General features: G+C 37.1%; 1 protein-coding gene across 1 annotated transcript; it reads left to right on the top strand.

The window, feature by feature from the left end:
- The first annotated feature begins 4,686 nt into the window (after window positions 1-4,686).
- On the top strand, window positions 4,687-5,159 carry LOC117716287 (neuronatin). Its single transcript, XM_076941306.1, has one exon. The coding sequence runs from the start codon at window positions 4,775-4,777 to the stop codon at window positions 5,018-5,020; it is 246 nt and encodes an 81-aa protein (XP_076797421.1). The 5' UTR covers window positions 4,687-4,774; the 3' UTR covers window positions 5,021-5,159.
- The last annotated feature ends 13,938 nt before the right edge of the window (window positions 5,160-19,097 follow it).

Genomic DNA, 19,097 nt, shown 5'->3' with positions numbered 1-19,097 from the left:
GTTAACTCCTCTCAGCTATTTCTAAATAAAATATGGAAAACACCCTAACAATAAACTCAAAGCCATGAATTTGCCATAGTCCCTTAACTCATAGGCTAACTGTCCCAAATCAGTTAAAAAAAATTAAAGAAGGACTGGGTCTAAGCCTTGTATTCCTAAATGTGTTATACAGGCACAATGCCCATGAGAGTATCAATATTCATCTCACTTTTATATCAATAAGAAGCTCATACTAATGAAAACCTTAAATTTGAAATCAAAGTAAATTTTGTACCATTTAAGAAATTATAACTTCATCTTGATATTAATTATACAGATTTCTACCAATAGGTTATGGCTATGCAATAAGTCCTAGCTAATCCTCCCTGTTCCAACAAAACCACTACTTTCCCCTAGAAAGACAGACCAATATTAACCACCTTAGTCCCCAAGCCCAGGGAATAGGGGCACTGACTCTTCTTTAACTTCTTCAAGCTGATTAAGGGCCTTGAGATATTAGAAGAGGGGTGGGGGGAAGAATAAATTGATAAGCCTCTGATGCTGTGTCTTCACTGCATCCAGATGGAATTCCAGGACATCGGAGTTTTGGGCAGGTCTGCTCAGTATGCTTGATGAGTAGATACACCAAGGCTGTGTATTCTGCTGCTCTGTGGTCTGTGACCTCCCTAGGGTGCCTCCGGACTCAGTTTCCAGAGGGGAGATGATTTGCTGGGAGACTGCTCCAGCCACCGGTATCCGGGCCAGCAAAGTCAATATGTGTGTGTGTGTGTGTGTGTGTGTGTGTGTGTGTGTGTGTGTAGGTACATACTGAAAAGTCATAAGAAGCTAAATTATTTTCTAACTTTATAGATTGCTACATTCTTTTAAGTGATACAAACCATGTCAGAGCTCTAACCAAGACTTTTAAAAGATCCTAGTACTTGTGATGCTATACTAACATGTCAGAACACCTTACCCTGAGAAAAACAGAATAAAGAGAAATATCTTCCCTAATAATTTTCATTCAGTCACAGCATTTTGTGTATAAAAAAATGTTTCTTTACAAGGTATTTTTTAATCCATGAGCTTTGTCTAATTCATGTTTCTACACATGCCTTTTAAATCAAAAAAGGCAAAATGTATACAAGTGTGCCTCATGAACATTTTTAAACATGACTGTCTTAGCAGACAAGGTGCACAGAAGACTTTGAAAAGAAGGGAGAGGAGTAATGAAAAATTTTAATATAGCCTCAGCACATACATGTATTTGGAGCATTTACCAAAGGAGACTGAGTTTATTACATTTGGGCAAATTTGTGTTATTTATTAATGCAAAGTTTGCCTGACAATTGCAGCAATTTAAGATCAGCCTTTGCAGAAGAAATATAGTTCAACTTGATCCTCAGGGGTAATGGATATCAGGAGACCTGTACTAGTGACCTGCAGGGATATGCTATGTTTGTCTCATTGCCTGAGGGATTAGCCAATTAAATACTCTCTGTCTGTGAACTGATCTATTCAAAGAGTTGAAAGAATATAAAATGCTTGCAAACTTAAGCAATAAGAAGGCAATCTTAAATAAGATAGAATAAGCAACCTAGTGCAAAAGTCAGAAAGAAAGCTTGATTTTTCATGAACCAACAATAAACCAGAGGCTAAAAGCTAATAAATGCATATTGGAAAAAATAAGAGGATTAAATCTGCTCTCACAATGCTGTACAATAAGAATCTTTTGCTAAGACTGTTTGGAACTCATTCCTATCATAAGAAGGTAAACTAATAATGGTAATAATTGCCATGTCTCTAGAGTATTGTATAGTTATTTAATTAAAACCATATTTATATTCAGTGAAGTTAACATTACACAAATTTTTAAAATGTAAACAGTATACATCCTCAAAAAGACACTATTTATATCTTCAAAAAGAAAATAAAATGTTTTGAAGTAATTTATTCAGTAATTTTGCAAAAGGCTCTTATTAAAAGTATTTAGATAGTCCTAATATAGCACTCAAGGTCTCACAGTATATAAAATGTATTTGAATGAACATGAATGTAATGTATGTAGTCCAAAGAACCATCATTACCAATATACATGAAAATATTTGAATATCCAAGAAGGAAATGAACATTGGATACATTCATATAAATGTATATAAATAAGAACATATATATTTGCACACACACATAATTAGGCTAATATTTGTTTAGATTTTTCTTGATAAACATGACCTGTCAAATCCATATAATGTTAGTTGTATGCATGTTTTAAGGGCTGATAATTGGCACTAGACAAACAATTGGTGTGTTCTGGAAAAGGACATCTCTCAGATACCAACTTTTGATGTGAACAGCAATGAATCTTTTTATGAATAATATATTTATTCAACAAAATTTGTAAAACATGCATTAATTTTTCTCTTGTTGACAATGAATTATTTCTCACTTTGAAAACCAATGCCATCTTCATGAAGAAGGATTTAATTAAGTATAATTATTTTAAAAGTGATTTTTCAGTAGAATAAGGTTGAATGCAATGTATGGGTTTTTTTTTCTGGCCTATTAAATACATGTCCAACAATATAAGTTTCAGCTCTAATAGTTATCTTCATCTGAATTCTCTTTAAAGAAATCTATTAAAAGGATTTAAAGGTGTCCAATTTGCGTAAAGGTTAATTTCATTGAAATAATGAAATTAAATACCTTGTGTTTAATTTAATAATATAATCCAAAATTACTTGCCTTGTTCTTTTCATTTATATAATAAACTCATGTCTTCACTTTTGCATTAAGGGTATCCATTTTTCTTAGAACTCAATAGATTATGTGCAAAATGCATTATATAATTGTATTTTACGTTGAAAGTCATTGATTACATCATATATAAACTAGTTGAACAATTATTTATTATATTGAGAATCATTATAATTAGAAATAATGAGAGAAAACTGGTTTAAGGAGACAAAAACTAGACTTTCATAGATTTTTACATACAATAAACAATGTTATAGATTTTATGAAAACTCAGAAATACTGAATAATTTTGAAACAGTCACACAGTTTTTCAAGATTCTTAAACTCTTGGTCTTTTGAAGGTGACATTTCCACTAATGACTTTGTTGAGAAGAGTTCTAAATGCAAAAACAACATAAATAATAAGTTTTTTTTTTTTTTGAGAAGAGACGGAATGTTCCTAAGGATACATTTTAAAGTCACAATAGAAAGTTCTTGAACCTCAAAGCTTCTAATTAGATGTCTGTGAGAAATAAGAATACTGCTATGTTATTTAGGGTTAGTAAGCTGTGCAAAAGCCACTGCAGGCCATGCCTCTAATGCTCACAGAAATCATTCTACTCTAGTAGCCTTAAACTACTTTTCAAAATCTATAATAAAGATTCACTTATTTAATACATTTTTGTTTGACACATGTCTAGGGATCAGGCAATAAGAACATACTGAAACAAACACAATCACTACCATCTTCTTATGTCTTTTTAATGAAAGAAACTTTTAGTAATAAAACCAACAACTGCCCAACTACATATATTTAGAATGGGTATGGAAATGGTACTGGAAACAGGATAACTAAAATTAAGGAGAAACTATCCAAGCATAGAGGTAATGGAAAAACATCTCAAGATCTAAAAGATGGTGTGGAGTTGTTCACGCATATGGCGAGCAAGAGCATTCAAAAAAGAGAGTGCCATCTACTCAGTGTCTGTCTACATGAAAGTAGATAATTTGATCCCAGAATGCACAGTTGACTAGTAGCAATTGAAGAGTGGAAATTCAAGAGTGTGGGGGTAATAAGTACCTGGGCATAAGGGCAGGGATCCACTATGTAGGATTCCTGGAATGACAAGATACTTTCATTCTCTACCATATGAACAATAAGATGTTGCTGAGAATTTGAAACAGATGCCCTGATCAAAATGCTTTTTAAAAAACACAATAGGCAATATGTTCAGAATTGGAAGGAACAAAGTTGAAAGGAGAACAGTGATTTAAAAAATAAAAATAGGAATGAGGGTTTCATAGTGTGAGAGATTATCCCCATAAGAGAGAGGCTAAATATGCACTAAAGGAAAAATGTTAACTGATATAGGAGAAAGAAAAAAATAATATTAAGGTCAGTAAAAGATAGCCAGGAGTCAAGAACAAATTGAGGGGAATGAAGTGACCCACCCAAAAGAGCTAGGATGTATAATTTCACATATTCACTGTTATAAGATTTAATTTTTTTTATAAAAATATGGTATACTAAAGAGGAACATTTGGTAATAATATATAGAAACTGTTTTCAAAATAGAATTAGAAGGCACTTAGCCATGAACACACACACACACACACACACACACACACATGCACACACACACACACACACACACACACACACACATGCACACACACCTAATGAATGATAGGACTCCAAGATTTATATATTTAACAATGCATAACAGTGTTGAAGGCAATTAAGATTTTTTTTAAAAAATGGGAAGATATATCCTGCTCAGAGATCAACAAACAGCAAACAGCAGTATTAGAATGTCAGTATTGTTCAAATTGATCTATAGACTCAATAAAAATCCCCAATGATTTTTTAGCTGGCTATGTGGGAAATTATCAAGCTGACATTTTAATTTGTATGATAATATAAAATATAGATTGATCAAAATATTCTCTTAGAAATACTCTTTTAGCCACCAGAGCTGCAGCATTGGGCCCAGCAACAGATTCCAAAACCAGTAAACCTCGGCGAACCCTTGCTTTCGACCACCCACCCACTCTCGGAACCATGGCTGCAGTGGCAGCAGCCTCGGCAGAACTGCTCATCATCGGCTGGTACATCTTCCGAGTGCTGCTGCAGGTGTTCCTGGAATGCTGCATTTACTGGGTAGGATTCGCTTTTCGAAATCCTCCAGGGACACAGCTCATTGCGAGAAGTGAGGTGTTCAGGTACTCCCTGCAGAAGCTGGTGCACACGGTGTCCCTGACGGGGCGGCAGGTGGTGGGGGAACGCAGGCAGCGAGCCCCCAACTGAGGCCCCAGCTCCCTGCCCTGGGCGGCCGAATCATCAAGTGTTCCTGTGCTTCTGGACCAGCATGGGAGCTAGAGCCGCACAGGAATGGGGGGTCCCCTGTGCTCCTTCGTCAGAGGAGCACTTGCCAAGGTCAGTGAGGGGCCATTAGGCTCCCGGAAAAGCAGCACTGACAATGATGAAGATATCAGTTCCCTTCCTGGTCCCTTTGCCCCAGTCCCACTACCGGTGGGTGGGAGAGGAGGGGAAATAGGGGAGCAACCCTTGAGATATGGGCATAGGCACCACATTCTATCTGGATCAAGTAGGGACAGCACCATCTCAGCTGCACAAGATCCTACCACGGAGATCCAACACCCCGTCATCAAGCAGAATGGCCATTCTGACATCACCAGCTGAAGTCCTGAATCTTGGTGTCAACTGTGTGCAGCACTGGGAGAGTGGAGGGCATGGGTGGTGGAGGAAAAGGGTTAAGTGGGGCCTTCTTGCTGTCCTTTGCCTATGGCATGCATATTCCTGCCTTGCTCCCTCATTCCCCCATTCCCCTGCCTTCCAAAGCCCTCCCCAAAATGTGTCAGTTGATTCTGACCTATTCAACCAGTAATTGAATCCCACCTTTACCAAAACACTGTCTCCAACTCCCGGCTCTTCACCGACCTTGCTTATCCCTGGTCTCACGCAGCAGTTGTGGTCAATACTGTGGTAGTTGCTAATTGTACTGGTTTAAGTGTGCATTAGTTGTGTCTCCCCAGCTAGATTGTAAGCTCCTGGAGACAGGGACCACCTCCACTAAAAATAAAAAGACGGACCTCTTCTGTCTTGTACAGTGTCCTAGGACCCTGCAGAGCAGTTGGGGTGCACAAAAAAAAAAAAAAAAAAAAAAAAAAAAAAAAAAATACTCTTTTAAAAACCAAAATGTAGTTGGGTGACTCACACTCCTGATCCAAAAACCACAAAACTACAGTAATCAAGAAATAGTATAATATTCCAAAGAATGATGTGTAGAAAAAGGGACAGAAGTGATAGCTAAGAAAAAAAATCACTTATCTATTGATACATTGTAAAGATGCCAAGAAAATATGATGCAAAAGAAATTATTTTCCTAAATAGTATATTACAAAACAATTCAATATTAAGCTATAAATGAATAACTTTTAGATGGTTTAAAGAAGATATATAAATGGCTAATAAATACATGGAAAGACAACATCATTATCCATAGGAGACTGCACATCAAACACACACACACACACACACACACACACACACACACACAAATGGCTTCCTGATTATTATGATGACAGCTAGAATAAAAAATAAGCAATAACAGGAAAATAGAGAAATGAAAAATTTTAAATAAAATGATGTTGCTTCTTTCACAAACAGGTTGGTGATTTCAAAGTATGAATCATAGTTGCTTTCCAATCTAGCAATCCTTGTCCATGCATGCAACCAAGAGAAAGGAAAATATGCATTATAAACAAAAGGTTGCACACAATTGTTTATAGAATTCATTTATGTGGTAGTTCAAAAGAAGAAATGGATAAATGGCAATCAACTAGCTAATAGAAAAAATAAAATGATTTAATTTTAATTATTTTGTTTATTTACATTCCAAATGTTGCCCCCTTCCAGTTCCCCTTTCCACAGTTCTTCATCCCATTCTGTCTCCCTTTGCCTCTGAAAGGGCACTCCACCACTCCCCACCCTCCCTCCCGTGCATCTCCCTTCCCTGGGGCCTCAAGCCTATACAGGATCAGGTACATCTTCTCTAACTGAGGCCCTACAAGGAAGTCCTGTACTATAAATGTTCCAGAATCCTCAGACCAGCCCATGTATTCTTTTTGGTTGGTAGCTTAGTCTCTGGGAACTCCCAGGAGTTTAGGTTAGTTGATACTGTTGGTCTTCCTATGGGGTTGCCATCCTCTTCAGCTCCTTCCTTCTTTCCCCTAACTCTTCCAGAGGGGTCCCACAATCTCAGTCCAGTGGTTGGCTATAAGTATCTGCATCTGTCTCACTCAGCTGCTGGTAGAGCCTCTCAGCCATGCCAGATGCCTGTCTGCAAGCACATCATAGCATCAGTAATAGTGTCAGATTTTGGTGACCCCCACCCATGAGATGGATCGCAAGTTGGGCTGGTCACTGTACAGGCTTTCCTTTCCTTCAGTCTCTGCCCCAATTTTTGTCCCTGTGTTGTGGGCAACAAAAAGAGACAAAGAAATGGCACATTATATAAAGTGAATGAACTTTGAAAACATGCTAAATCAAAGTCAGAAAGACCCTATGTTATCAAACTTCGTTTAGATAAAGCATCTAAAATCAGTTCCTAAAGATATAAACAGAAAATAGCCAAGGGGTTGTATATATAGGAGAAGGAAGAGAGGACGGTGATCACTTTTAAAATGTAAAGGCCGTTTGAATTAAGGGACCACAGTTTACCAAAAATATATCATGGAGATGATGTGCAAGCCTGAGCCTACTAAGACATGAAGAATTCCATACATAACATGGGTGGGTTGCATTGAATATACACTGTTAACAATAAGGTATTTCTAAAATCTTGGGTATTTAAAAGGAGATTGTAGTTGAAACTATGATCTGAAGGAGAGGGCAGCTCCATGTTAGATGGTGGGTTTTACTGCCTATCACTGAAATGATTGCTTTGTTTGGAGAGGGGTGGCATGGATTAATTTTTTAATATGTTATGCTTGAAATGCTTATGAAATATTTAACTAGGTAGATGAATATACGCAGCAAAAACGCAGAGGTTATGGAAATTTGGTGGTCCTTATCATAAAACTGTACATGGAAAACAAGGACTTCCAACTTTGTGGACTTACACAATAAAAAGATATAGGAACATAGACTTAGCTTTAAAGACTTATGACTATAACAATTAAATTATGGAAAATAATTGAAAGTAGCAAATGACCTGGAGCTGACAAAAGTGCATAATTAAGGGAATGTTCTCAAAATTTTTAAGATGATCAAAAGTGGTTGATTTACTTCATTCATATTCACTTGTATGTGGTGAATATTTTCAATAGTGAGGCAATCTATAAACAAAATAATTTATGCCATGAACGGTGAAATATTTTATGTGCAATTTCCATTCCTGGCTCCCCTATTAACAATATAAATTGAGGTATAAGTTGAGAACCACCCAATTTATATAATATATTAAAATATGAGATTTTTTTTAAAAAAAAAAATGATGCTGAAGTATAATTTGATCAGATATATGATAAATAAAAACTTTTCCATTTTGATGGCTTTGCAGTTTAAAATGCTCACACTGGCTTTGGACTTGAGCTCCTCCTAACATCATGCTTGTGCTCATGACAGCAGAGACAATTATACAGATGGTTATCCTGCTACTGCCTGTTCACCCACAAGCCATTACCTGTCATCAAGTTCTATTTATTTTTCCTAGTCTATAGAATGTCAAAGAAAAGGGAAAAGGGCATTTTAAAGGTTAGTATTGTATCACACCAAAAGACACATTGGAAGAATTTCTTTCACTTGAAAAAAAATCTAGCCAGGGGTTATGGAAATGCTATTGTTTCTATTACCATCTATTCCACTTTGTTGTTTGATCTGGTTGGGGTGTGGCAGGGAATAGGTCACCTCTGTTGCCAATTTGTTCTGTAGGAGGTCAGAGTGGAGGAAAAAAAAAAAAACAACTATATGTCACATATGAGCTCAGCTACCAAAAACAAGAAATAATACTGCAATTCTGACATTTCTATGATAGGTCCATAAATCCTATTAATTAAATCATGATATAATCTCATAAACAAAGCAAATTGAGTTTAGGTAAAATTCTGATCATCAACCCCTGTCTAACATTCCTTAAAATGTCTATCATGGTGCTAAAAGATAAATCTTGATTTATTCGTCCAGAGAACATTTGTACAAGCATTTGTTGCAAAATTGCTATTTACAAAATTGTTATCATACACAATATATAGAAAAATTCATTTTTTAAAAGGTAAGAGTTCAATGGGTAAATAGGTAGTCTGAGATGCCTCTCAGTGGCCCTCCAGTATTCAATTACAGTAAGGGCCATGGCATTTTAATGCTATCAAGAGTATAACAGAGGATTCCCTCAATTATTTGCTGATGCCATTCAATTGATATCTAAATAAGAAAAGATCTTTCTATTCAGCTCTGTGGAGGAGAGGACAAGGAAAAAGAAGGAGAAGGCAGAAGAAGAAGGAGTAAGTAAAGGAGGAAGAGGAGGAAGAGGAGAAGGAGAATGTAGCATATAAGGGGCTTTCTTTATTAAATAACAAAATACATCATGACAAATTGACTGGATCTATTATGAGTTGGCCTGTAAGAGGTCAGGAAATAAGTGGGTCCATGGTCTCATGATCCTGCTTTTGAATTTTGTTTAGTATTTTTTTTACTGTTGTTGATGGCAATGTGTTTTGTTGCTGTTATTTGTTTGTTTGTATGTGCTGGAGTCTGAAATAGATAGGGTTCCAGATAAGTAAACAGATAGGAAGAAGAATCACAAGTAGGTAATAAAGACAGTGAACTTACAAAATAGCTTGCTTCTGCCTCATCCTTATAAGCTGAGACAAATGCCTAGTAGCTTAAAAAGCCATATGGACATTTTCTTTTCACAGTAAAGTGCAGATCCACTGGTTTATCAACTTCTAGACTAAACCAGGACATACTGAGACAATAGTTGTAGGCCAATCAGCCATCTTTTTTTTTTCCTTTAATTGACTAACCCTAATTAGGGGATGAAAATCCTTTTTTACCCTGAAAGACAAGTTGTGCTTTAGCTTCTTAACCTCCTCACCACTCCCAACCCCTTGAGGAGTGTCTTTATCAACTTTCTTCAGTTGTTGCATCTGTCTACTCATGTTTGCTGTTTTGGAAACTTCTCTGTTGCTATTTGTTGCACTTAACATTTTTTTCCTACTTTTTAATGACTTAACCAGAAAATGAAACCTAATTAAAATCCCCCGAAGTTATGTTCTGAGGGCTAGCAGAGTAGAGGAACACATAGGAGCAAAAGGAAAAGGTGTAGAACTTTCAGGTAATAGATCTATATACAGCAAATCCAGAAGAAAACTGAAACTTATACTGGATCCCTATCTCATAATAAAACTAAACCCACTCACGGTTTGGGTGACTTTGAACTCCTATTACACTTACTGGCAAGAAAAGATGATTACTTGTACTGTATAGTCTAAAGCTGCCTATATCTATCCCTGGAGTTAAGACAATGATCGCCTTTGAAATTAATATGAAAATAAAACCACAGGTTAAATACTGTCTTAGTCACTGCTCTAGAGCTGTAGAAAGACACTAAGACCAAACCAGCTCTTATAAAATAAATCATTTAGTAGGGGGCTTTCTTACAGTTTCAGTCATCATGGCAGCACACATGGCAAGCATGTAGTTAAGAACTCCATCCTAATCCACCCTCAGAAAAGACTTTTGAAATCACAAACCTCCAGTGACACACTTCCTCCCTTAATTCTTTCAAATGGTGCCACTCTCTAGTAACTAAGCATTCAAATATATGAGCCTATGAGGACCATTCTTAATCAAACCATCACATATATCCTGATAGCAGCAATTATAAATAGCTACTTTATTCATCAAGAAAAATTACCAATAGTTTACCAATTAATAGTATAGAACAGTTGATTTTCTATTGTCTCCATTAATACTGAAACATCTAAATGAGGTTGAGACTCACGAATCTTGCAAAAATTACAAGACTCCTTCCTACCCTTAAAAATGCAGTTTGGTTATGATAGAGAGAAGAATTCTCAGTGCAACCACCTACATGTTGTTGAGAGAAAACCAGAGATACTCAGCTTTCAAAAGTCATCATCTATGTCATGGCATCTTTTCTGGGGATTCAGTAGCCTTTGAGCCTCCCATGTTCTTGTAATTAACCCTTTGTGTATGTTCATTTCTTTGAATTTTCAGAATGCTTGATCTGGTTTGAATAGAAATTTCTTCCCAAGAGTCACACACAGCTACATGAATTAACTAGATTCAAAATACATAAATCTGTGGATTCAATGGTGCACAGTTGCTTGTGTCCACAGGGGGGAAAAATGGCTCATTCATCGATACCATTTTGTGTCCTTTCCTGTGAAAATGGGACTACCATCTCTTGGCATGATACTCTCAAGGGCTGTGGTCCTCAGCTGAGACCCTCTACATTTTCTATACAAAAAAAACCAAAAAAACAAAAAAAAAAAAAAACGAACCATTGCTTTTGTATTATCTTCACACACTCACACACACACACACACACACACACACACACACACACTCATATTGCTAGAAAATTCTTAATCATGCAAACCATTGGATCCCACATGTGATATATTGAAATAGTAATTCTGTGTAATGCTGAGTGCTATGTGTTGTGATTCTGATGATATTCACACTAGAGAACTGCTGAGAATTTGCTACTATACCAAGTGAGTCTGTTTACTCATGTAGTCACAATTCCCATACTTCTGCCTGTGTTACTATGTATGATTCACGATACCACACAAATCAAAATCCTGTCTTTCACCCACAAGAACAACTTGTAAATATTAATGTCTAGAAATTCACTCTTAAAAATCATGGTAGTTGTGATGGCTTTTCTTGGTTGCCAACTTAACTATATCTGGAAGAAACTTTAATGTAGAAATGCAGGGTTCACCTGTGATCCAGATCATGAGGCTGGAAGACAAAAACTTCTGATCTGGATCTTGACTTAGATGACGCAAGCTTTTGAGCCAGATCTTGTAGCATAGTGGACATTGTAGGAAGCCGCTGTTAACAGTGGTATAATCTGTCATCCCAAGATGGTGCTGGCTTCGTGTCTTCCCTGTAGTAAACAACTGACTGCACAGTTGCAAAAGGCAAAAGGCGCGCCAAAGTCACTGGCCAATCCCGAGGCATAATATTGGGTGGTGAGCGAACAGCCAATCAGAAGTGAATACGTCACTCTAGGCTGTATTTAAGCTAGGCCCCTTCCGCGTCTCACCCCTTCCGTGTCTTTCCGCTTTACTGTGACAAGAAGTAAAGTCCTCGTTTTGCAGTAACTAACCGAATACTGTCTCTCGTGTTTCTCGTCCTCGGGCATGGGGGGACACGGGAGGCGAGTGGAATATCTGGCGCCGAGAACCCAGGAATTTCAAGGCGTTGCGGAAGGCCCCCAAGACTCGAGGAGGGTTAAAAGACTGCAGGTTTCGAGGTACACCTTTGGAAGATATTCCTGGGGTGGCATTTGTGGCAAGCGAATTTAAACTCACTGCTGCCACTCCACTAGCTAGCCTCTTGCTTGCATTGCATTTTTTAACTTATGTGTGTTGTGAGAAAAGGGGCCACTCTAGCATACCAGAACCAGGGTGTGTTAGCCGGCAACAGGGAAAAAGGCCTGGTCATAGGATAGGATATCCAAAGGGAACAAGGACTGCTGCAGAGTCCATTAAGCTTATGAAACCTTCACCGGCGGGTGGAGAGAGGTCGGAGGAAAAAAAGATCCTCCTTTATGACAGAATCTTTGGGGAAGAGTCTGCACTCTGCTACCTGTGGCGGCTTGCAACAAGACAGAGCCAGAGCAAGGGTGCGGGCCAGCGGGCACACAGGGAGTGCCTCGCGAGCTCAGAGCAAGCAATGCCAGTGATAGAACAGATGATCTTTGAAAATGCCACAGCTAAATGCCGTATAGCCATTGTCCCTCATAAGAACAAGAGGCTACAAGATTGGCTAAGGGCCTGCTGTGGCCCAGGGAGGGGGGCTGTTTGTGCTTATTCCACAGGTGAAAACAATTCAATTTGGGTCCCTATACAGCTGGTGCAGATCATGAAGAATGAAGCTAGGCTACAAGATTACAGCTCTGAGTCTCCTGATACTGAAGTTATACCGCTGTGGGCCGTAGTCAGATCTTGAACTGTTCTCTTGCCAGTGCATTCAAATGCTGAAGTACTGCCTTTTGATTACAGCTATTTGAATGTTACTTACAAAAGAGGCTTTAAAACATAGTTAAACTGCCAATATTCCATTGGCTACAGTTGGTAGCTCAACCGAGAGTTTGAAATTTTTTGATTTGCCTATGTTTATAGAAAAAGGATACAACACGTGTCTTTTAAGGTTTACAGTTTAAATTTAAGGTTTTAAGCTAAAGCCAAAATGCACAATTCGGCTTAGCCAAGCCTCAGAGAACAGGCCTGAGGGAGGTTAAGTGCATTTACATTTGAATTAAGACATGCAGACTGAACTACAGAAGCCCAGGTGCAAAGCATTCCGTTTTGTTCTGAGTCTTCAGACCAGATCCTAGAAATGTGCTTACCGGGATTTCTGTGTTTCTTGTGAGAAGAAAGATAAATCTAAGACTCAAAGACTTTACAACAGTCTGTGGGTTAAAAGTTATGATTTTAATTCCTTTATATTCAAAGTTGTTAAAGATGAGATGCTTTAGATTCCTCTAATGTTTGTAACAATTATTAGAAGATAAAGTTGGCTTTTATCCGATATATTCATTGGACAAAAAAGATTGGTTATTAAATTAATCCAAAATAAAGTTCAAATTTAAGATTTATACAACATAAGTTGCTACTCCAGCTGCCATTTCAGTAAATGCTTATAGAATTTTATAGATATAAAAGATGTTTTGTACCTTTCCTTTACATTTCTGGTAAAGGTGTAAGATTTACAGTTAATAAATTTATTCATAATTTTTAAGAGCCCATGAAGCGATATTTGTTAGAAATAATTGCTTCAGAAAATGGTTGTTTTACATTTTATATATATAAATATTGTTGTTGCTTTAATACAAAATATTAAGTGGTTAAATCTTTTGGTGTGTATTATTCATTGTGTGATACTTTATTAGTGAATTTCTCTAAAGAAGTTTTTTCTGCAAGCCATTGCTCCAATATAACGAGCTTTAAAAATTTTTTTAGAGTACTTGTTACTCCAAAAAAAGATTCAAAGACAGTGTCTTTCAATATTTGAGATAGGTTGGGGCTAGAGAAATGGCTCAGCCATTAAAGGCTAGATTTTTAAAAAAATAAAGGCTGAACTCCCAGCAACCACATGGTAGCTCACAACCATTTGTGGTGGGGATCTAACGCCATCTTCTGGCTTGTGAGTGTACATACAAAAGGAAAATAGTTTACTTTTAATCTTGATTTGCTCTTAGTGATTTTTAAAAGTTGTTAAGAGATATTTGGTTAAAACCTCATCTTAAGCTTACCATAGGAGGATTTAAACCTCTGTTTAATGTTTTCAAAGGGATGTAAGTCCTAAATTAAATCATATGTGTATCTTCTTGAGTTTATCCTGCTTCAACACAATTAAATTATGTGTTGTGGCCACTGTTTAGAATGTTAAAAAAGGGTGTATCTGCCTTTGTCTTGTTAAATGGTATATTTCATGAAGTGCAGAATGTTTTGGCTACATGATCTAATATCTCTAGCCATTTGGATGACATTAAAATTAATAAGATGTTTTAAGAATGCATCTACACAACCGGTGTCAGTGTGTGTAGACCCTCCATTTTTCTTTATGTTATCCAACTTTCAGAATAATTCTGATATCTTGGATTGTAAGAATGTTACATGCTTTTTAGCACAATGCTGGAATGGATCACTAGACCTAGCCTTGGTTGTGTATGTGCCTACCTTTGTGCCCATCCCATTACATCATTATGGAGACTTAAAAGAGACTTTGGTCAATCAGAGAGTTGATTTGCTCCAAGCCCATGTGGAGCAGCTCACGAATGTGGTTCAAATAAGCTGTGTGTCAGCAACCCCACATCTAGGTATTACACCTCTGAGATTTGTGAATGATACATTTATTTAAAGCCATAATCTTTCTGCTTATTTAAAAGAGAATTGGAATGGGAAGCTGGACCAGGTGCAACAACAATCGCAGATCCGGATTTCAAGCCTTGATGGAACTCCGGATTTCGAGCCTTGATGGAGCACAGATGGACCCCGTTACCTCTGGAGATTTTACTTCTTGAATTTCTTCTGCCTCTTTCTTTCATTCTTAAAGAGTGGGGTAGGCCTGTTTGATACAGCCCTATATTGTGGATTAGTGTTCATGTATGGTTGGTCTGTAAGCTCAAAGCCCAACAAAAACGTGACAAGGTCGCTAAAGCCCAAACACTCGCAGTCTTGGAGCAAGCATCTCTTCCTGAAATTTGACTATCTAGGCTAAGAAAGTAGCCGATGACTGAGACCCTCAGCCGATGCACCCCAAGGGTTCAGCCCATTGCACTGGGTCGATGAGAGGTCTAAGTCCAGCCAGCCCTTGCCTGAATAACTGTGGTACCTGAATAGTAGGTTGACAGCCCTTGCACTCCTGGGAGCTATACTCCATTGCACAGGGACGGGTGTCAATTCCTCTTTACATCCCCTTAGCCCTTGCACTCAGAGGACTTGTTTCCATCGCACCTGGAAGGGTAAGGGAAAATCTTCGGGCTATAAGCTCTTGATCGCTTATTCCCCCAACCAAGATGGAGTTTGCTTGATCGGGCTTGAGTTCGAATCTTGATTGGTACTGTGTTTAATAGGCAAAAGGCTGTTTCATATTAATAATTTAAACAGGGAGAGATGTAGGAAGCCGCTGTTAACGGTGGTATAATCTGTCATCCCAAGATGGTGCTGGCCTCGTGTCTTCCCTGTAGTAAACAACTGACTGCACAGTTGCAAAAGGCAAAAGGCGCCAAAGTCACTGGCCAATCCCGAGGCATAATATTGGGTGGTGAGCGAACAGCCAATCAGAAGTGAATATGTCACTCTAGGCTGTATTTAAGCTAGGCCCCTTCCGCGTCTTTCCGCTTTACCGTGACAAGAAGTAAAGTCCTCGTTTTGCAGTAACTACCCGAATACTGTCTCTCGTGTTTCTCGTCCACGGGCGTGGGGGGACGCGGGAAGTGCGCGGAATAGGACATGAAAAGTTTAGGTCCAGGCAAGGTGGTATGTGCTTTTTATCCTAGGAAGCAGAGACAAGCAAACCTCTCAATTCAAGGCCAGCCTTGGACAGAAAAACTTTCAAGTAAAGAAATGCTTAGGTCCAGGTGTTTGGTACACACCTTTAATCTGTGTCACACCTTCTTCAGAAGGCTCACATAATGACAATGGAAGGAAGGGTTCCTTCTTCATCACCTGCTTGCATTTACTTGCCACCACATCTGTTAGAACCAACTTCTACAAAAGAGTAGATAAAACACCCAGCCTTCTGGGACTGAGCAATTACTAGATTCTTGAACTTCCCATTTACAGCTGCCCATTGTTGGGTTACTTGGACTGAAGTTCATGTAAGTTATTTCAATAATGTGTGTGTGTGTGTGTGTGTGTGTGTGTGTGTGTATTCCATAAGTTTTGTGACTCTAGAGAACCCTGACTAATAAAGAAGTAGACACATAAAACTAAAAGTAATGTAATTAAAAAGCTAACCATTCTCATCATATTACAAATGTTCAATAATCACAGATAGCAAACAGCATGATATTGAAGAAAATAGAATTTAAACCATTTTTGTCATTGTGAAATAATTTTTGGACAAGCTAAAAACAGTCCAGCAGATGCATGTTTTTAAGTACACACTTTAAGCGACATCCACTAAAACCAATTGCTTCCATATAAATGTGGCATCAATCCAGAATGTATTGAATTGCAGCAAAAAGAATTATTCACCCTTAACTCTCTTTTATAATGATTGCGGCTTTCAATTTTGGAATTCTGCCAGACAAGATGTTCTAGAGACAGAAAACAAATGACAAAACCCTTTCTAAAAAAACACATACATTCTAGCCAAGCATGATTTTTTTTTCTTCCCAATGCATCATGACACTGGTAAGAAAGGAGTGAGGAGAGAGCAATCTAAAGAACATGCAGACTTGCCAGTGGTGGGAACTGCAAGACTGGGTTTTAAAAGGCACTTTAATAACTGGAGGCAAATATTGTGGTGGAAGAAAATTTGTAAACAAACCTAGGACAACTCAAGTCAAGTCACTCATCGAAAGAGGAAGATGGAGACAAACACAGGTGCAAAGTAAAACATTTAAATGGTCTGAAACAATAAAAGCTTCGGGGAATTTTAGTCACAGTTCAACCCTAGGTAGAGCCAGCAATTCACATCTACTCTACCAATGTGGTTTCCATAACTTTAGAATCTGGCAGATGCGTATATGAATCCTGTCTCAAAGAGATAATTTCAAAACCAGCCTCTCGGAATTCCCTATAAGACATAGAATATAAAAGAAGAAAACAATGGAAGAAAGATAGAAGGGAGGGTGCTAGCCTGAACAGAAAATGCCAGCAAAATGTACCAGCTTCATCTTTTCAGTTAAGGAAGAGCCTATCAATACTGAAAATGAAGGCAAACAGATTGTTTCACTCAGAAAGTACAGTCCATTTTAACTTGCTATTATTTCATAGGATTGGCTTGAAGTCCTCATGTCTATGTATAAGTTCTGTGATGAAAATTAGAGCTAATTACCATAAGATGTGTGGGTGGTACCTAAGTTCTGTCTTCACATTTCCACACTGTAATTTAAAACAATTTAGCACATTTGATAATACTACTTTTAAAATGATTGAAGTAGTGAACCATGTCTAATAAATACCTTCTGATCGCAATATTTATAGCAAATGATATATGCTTTCTGAAAATTTTTCAGAAAGAAAACATTTTCCAGTTAACTATCTTTATATTCTGCCAATTAGTCATTGAGTCATCTTATTCTCCAATAAGCTTTCATGAAAACTGGTCACCATGTAATAAAACATGCATATGCCTTTCTATAACCTTTAGGGATAAGGTAAAGAAACACAGCATATATATTTTTTAAAAAATTAAAAGAATAAATCACATTTCTCAATAAATTCAGTTAATAAGCACCTAGGTTTGTGTTCTACACACACACACATACACACACACACACACACACACACACATGTATATGTATATAAACACAATATAAATGCATACATTTGTTTAAAAACATTTGTCTCTCCTTGACTCTAAAAGCTTCAGAAACTTCTAATACCAATCTACTGTTTTCTTTTCAAGAATGTTAGATGTGATAATATTTAAATTATTATCAGGATATTAACTTTTGTCTAATTACATTATTTAATATAAGATAAACTGAAGGGTGGGGGCAGACGTACTGCCAATAAATACCTTTCAGTTTTGTCTTTGAAAAAAAGATAATCTGAATTTCTTATATTTGGTCTGGTATATTTTGGATGCAAGGTAATTACTTAAATATGAAAGAGATTAAGATTCTTGTTACAAAATAGATATTCTGCACTAGCTAACAAGTACAAATTAAATTAAATGTGATTGTTATAACTTCCAAATGGTTTATCAGAATTTATATCTACCTCTCAGGTATTATTTTTCTATTGTTAGATATAAAACCTGTTATTGTGTGTCTTAGTCTATTTCTTTTATTAAGAATAAACAAATATTGACTCACTTATAGCATAGAGGCCTATTCAGCTAATTTTTATGGAGTCTAAGAATTCCAAGTGGATGACATAGGTCTCACTTCTTGTTACATTATAACTTGGGTCACTCCAATTATTGACTCTGAAGCAAATTTAAAAGAAGAGAATACAAAATTCTATACCTCCAGAGGCAATAAAACATTTCTACACCTAGGTGGCGCTGGGAGAATCAAAGCTTGAGGCCAAAGTTAGTACTCATCCTGTGTTAAGATAAATTCTTAGGATTATTTGGTTTGTTGATTTTGTATTTGTTTAAATATCTTAATAGTGCATTAAATTTATCCTGGGCATTTTGGTGTCATTTGTAGTTTTCATCTAAGAATGTCTACTCTCCTTTCCCTAGCCCCAGCCTGCTGAAGATCTAGTCTGCTTGATATTGGTACAACTGACCAAATATAAACCAAAAAACTCTACATTTTTCTTTAGGTATGGAGAACTACAGAAAGAGTGGAAGTATGTAATATCTCAGTCCAGTATATTAAGTTAAATATCATTTATGTCATTTAGTCTTTAACTATAGACTCATTGCAAACAAGAGAATATACAAATTCAAAATTTTATTATTTTTAGAGTTAGTA

Source organism: Arvicanthis niloticus, chromosome 10 (genome assembly GCF_011762505.2).
Source record: "Arvicanthis niloticus isolate mArvNil1 chromosome 10, mArvNil1.pat.X, whole genome shotgun sequence".
Taxonomy (NCBI): domain Eukaryota; kingdom Metazoa; phylum Chordata; class Mammalia; order Rodentia; family Muridae; genus Arvicanthis; species Arvicanthis niloticus.
The sequence above is the reverse complement of the archived record's forward strand: the minus strand, read 5'-3'. Positions and strand labels throughout refer to the sequence as shown.

Bases quoted from the DNA above. Each gene is read 5' to 3' on its own strand.
- LOC117716287 (XM_076941306.1), top strand. From the start codon at position 4,775: ATGGCTGCAGTGGCAGCAGCCTCGGCAGAACTGCTCATCATCGGCTGG.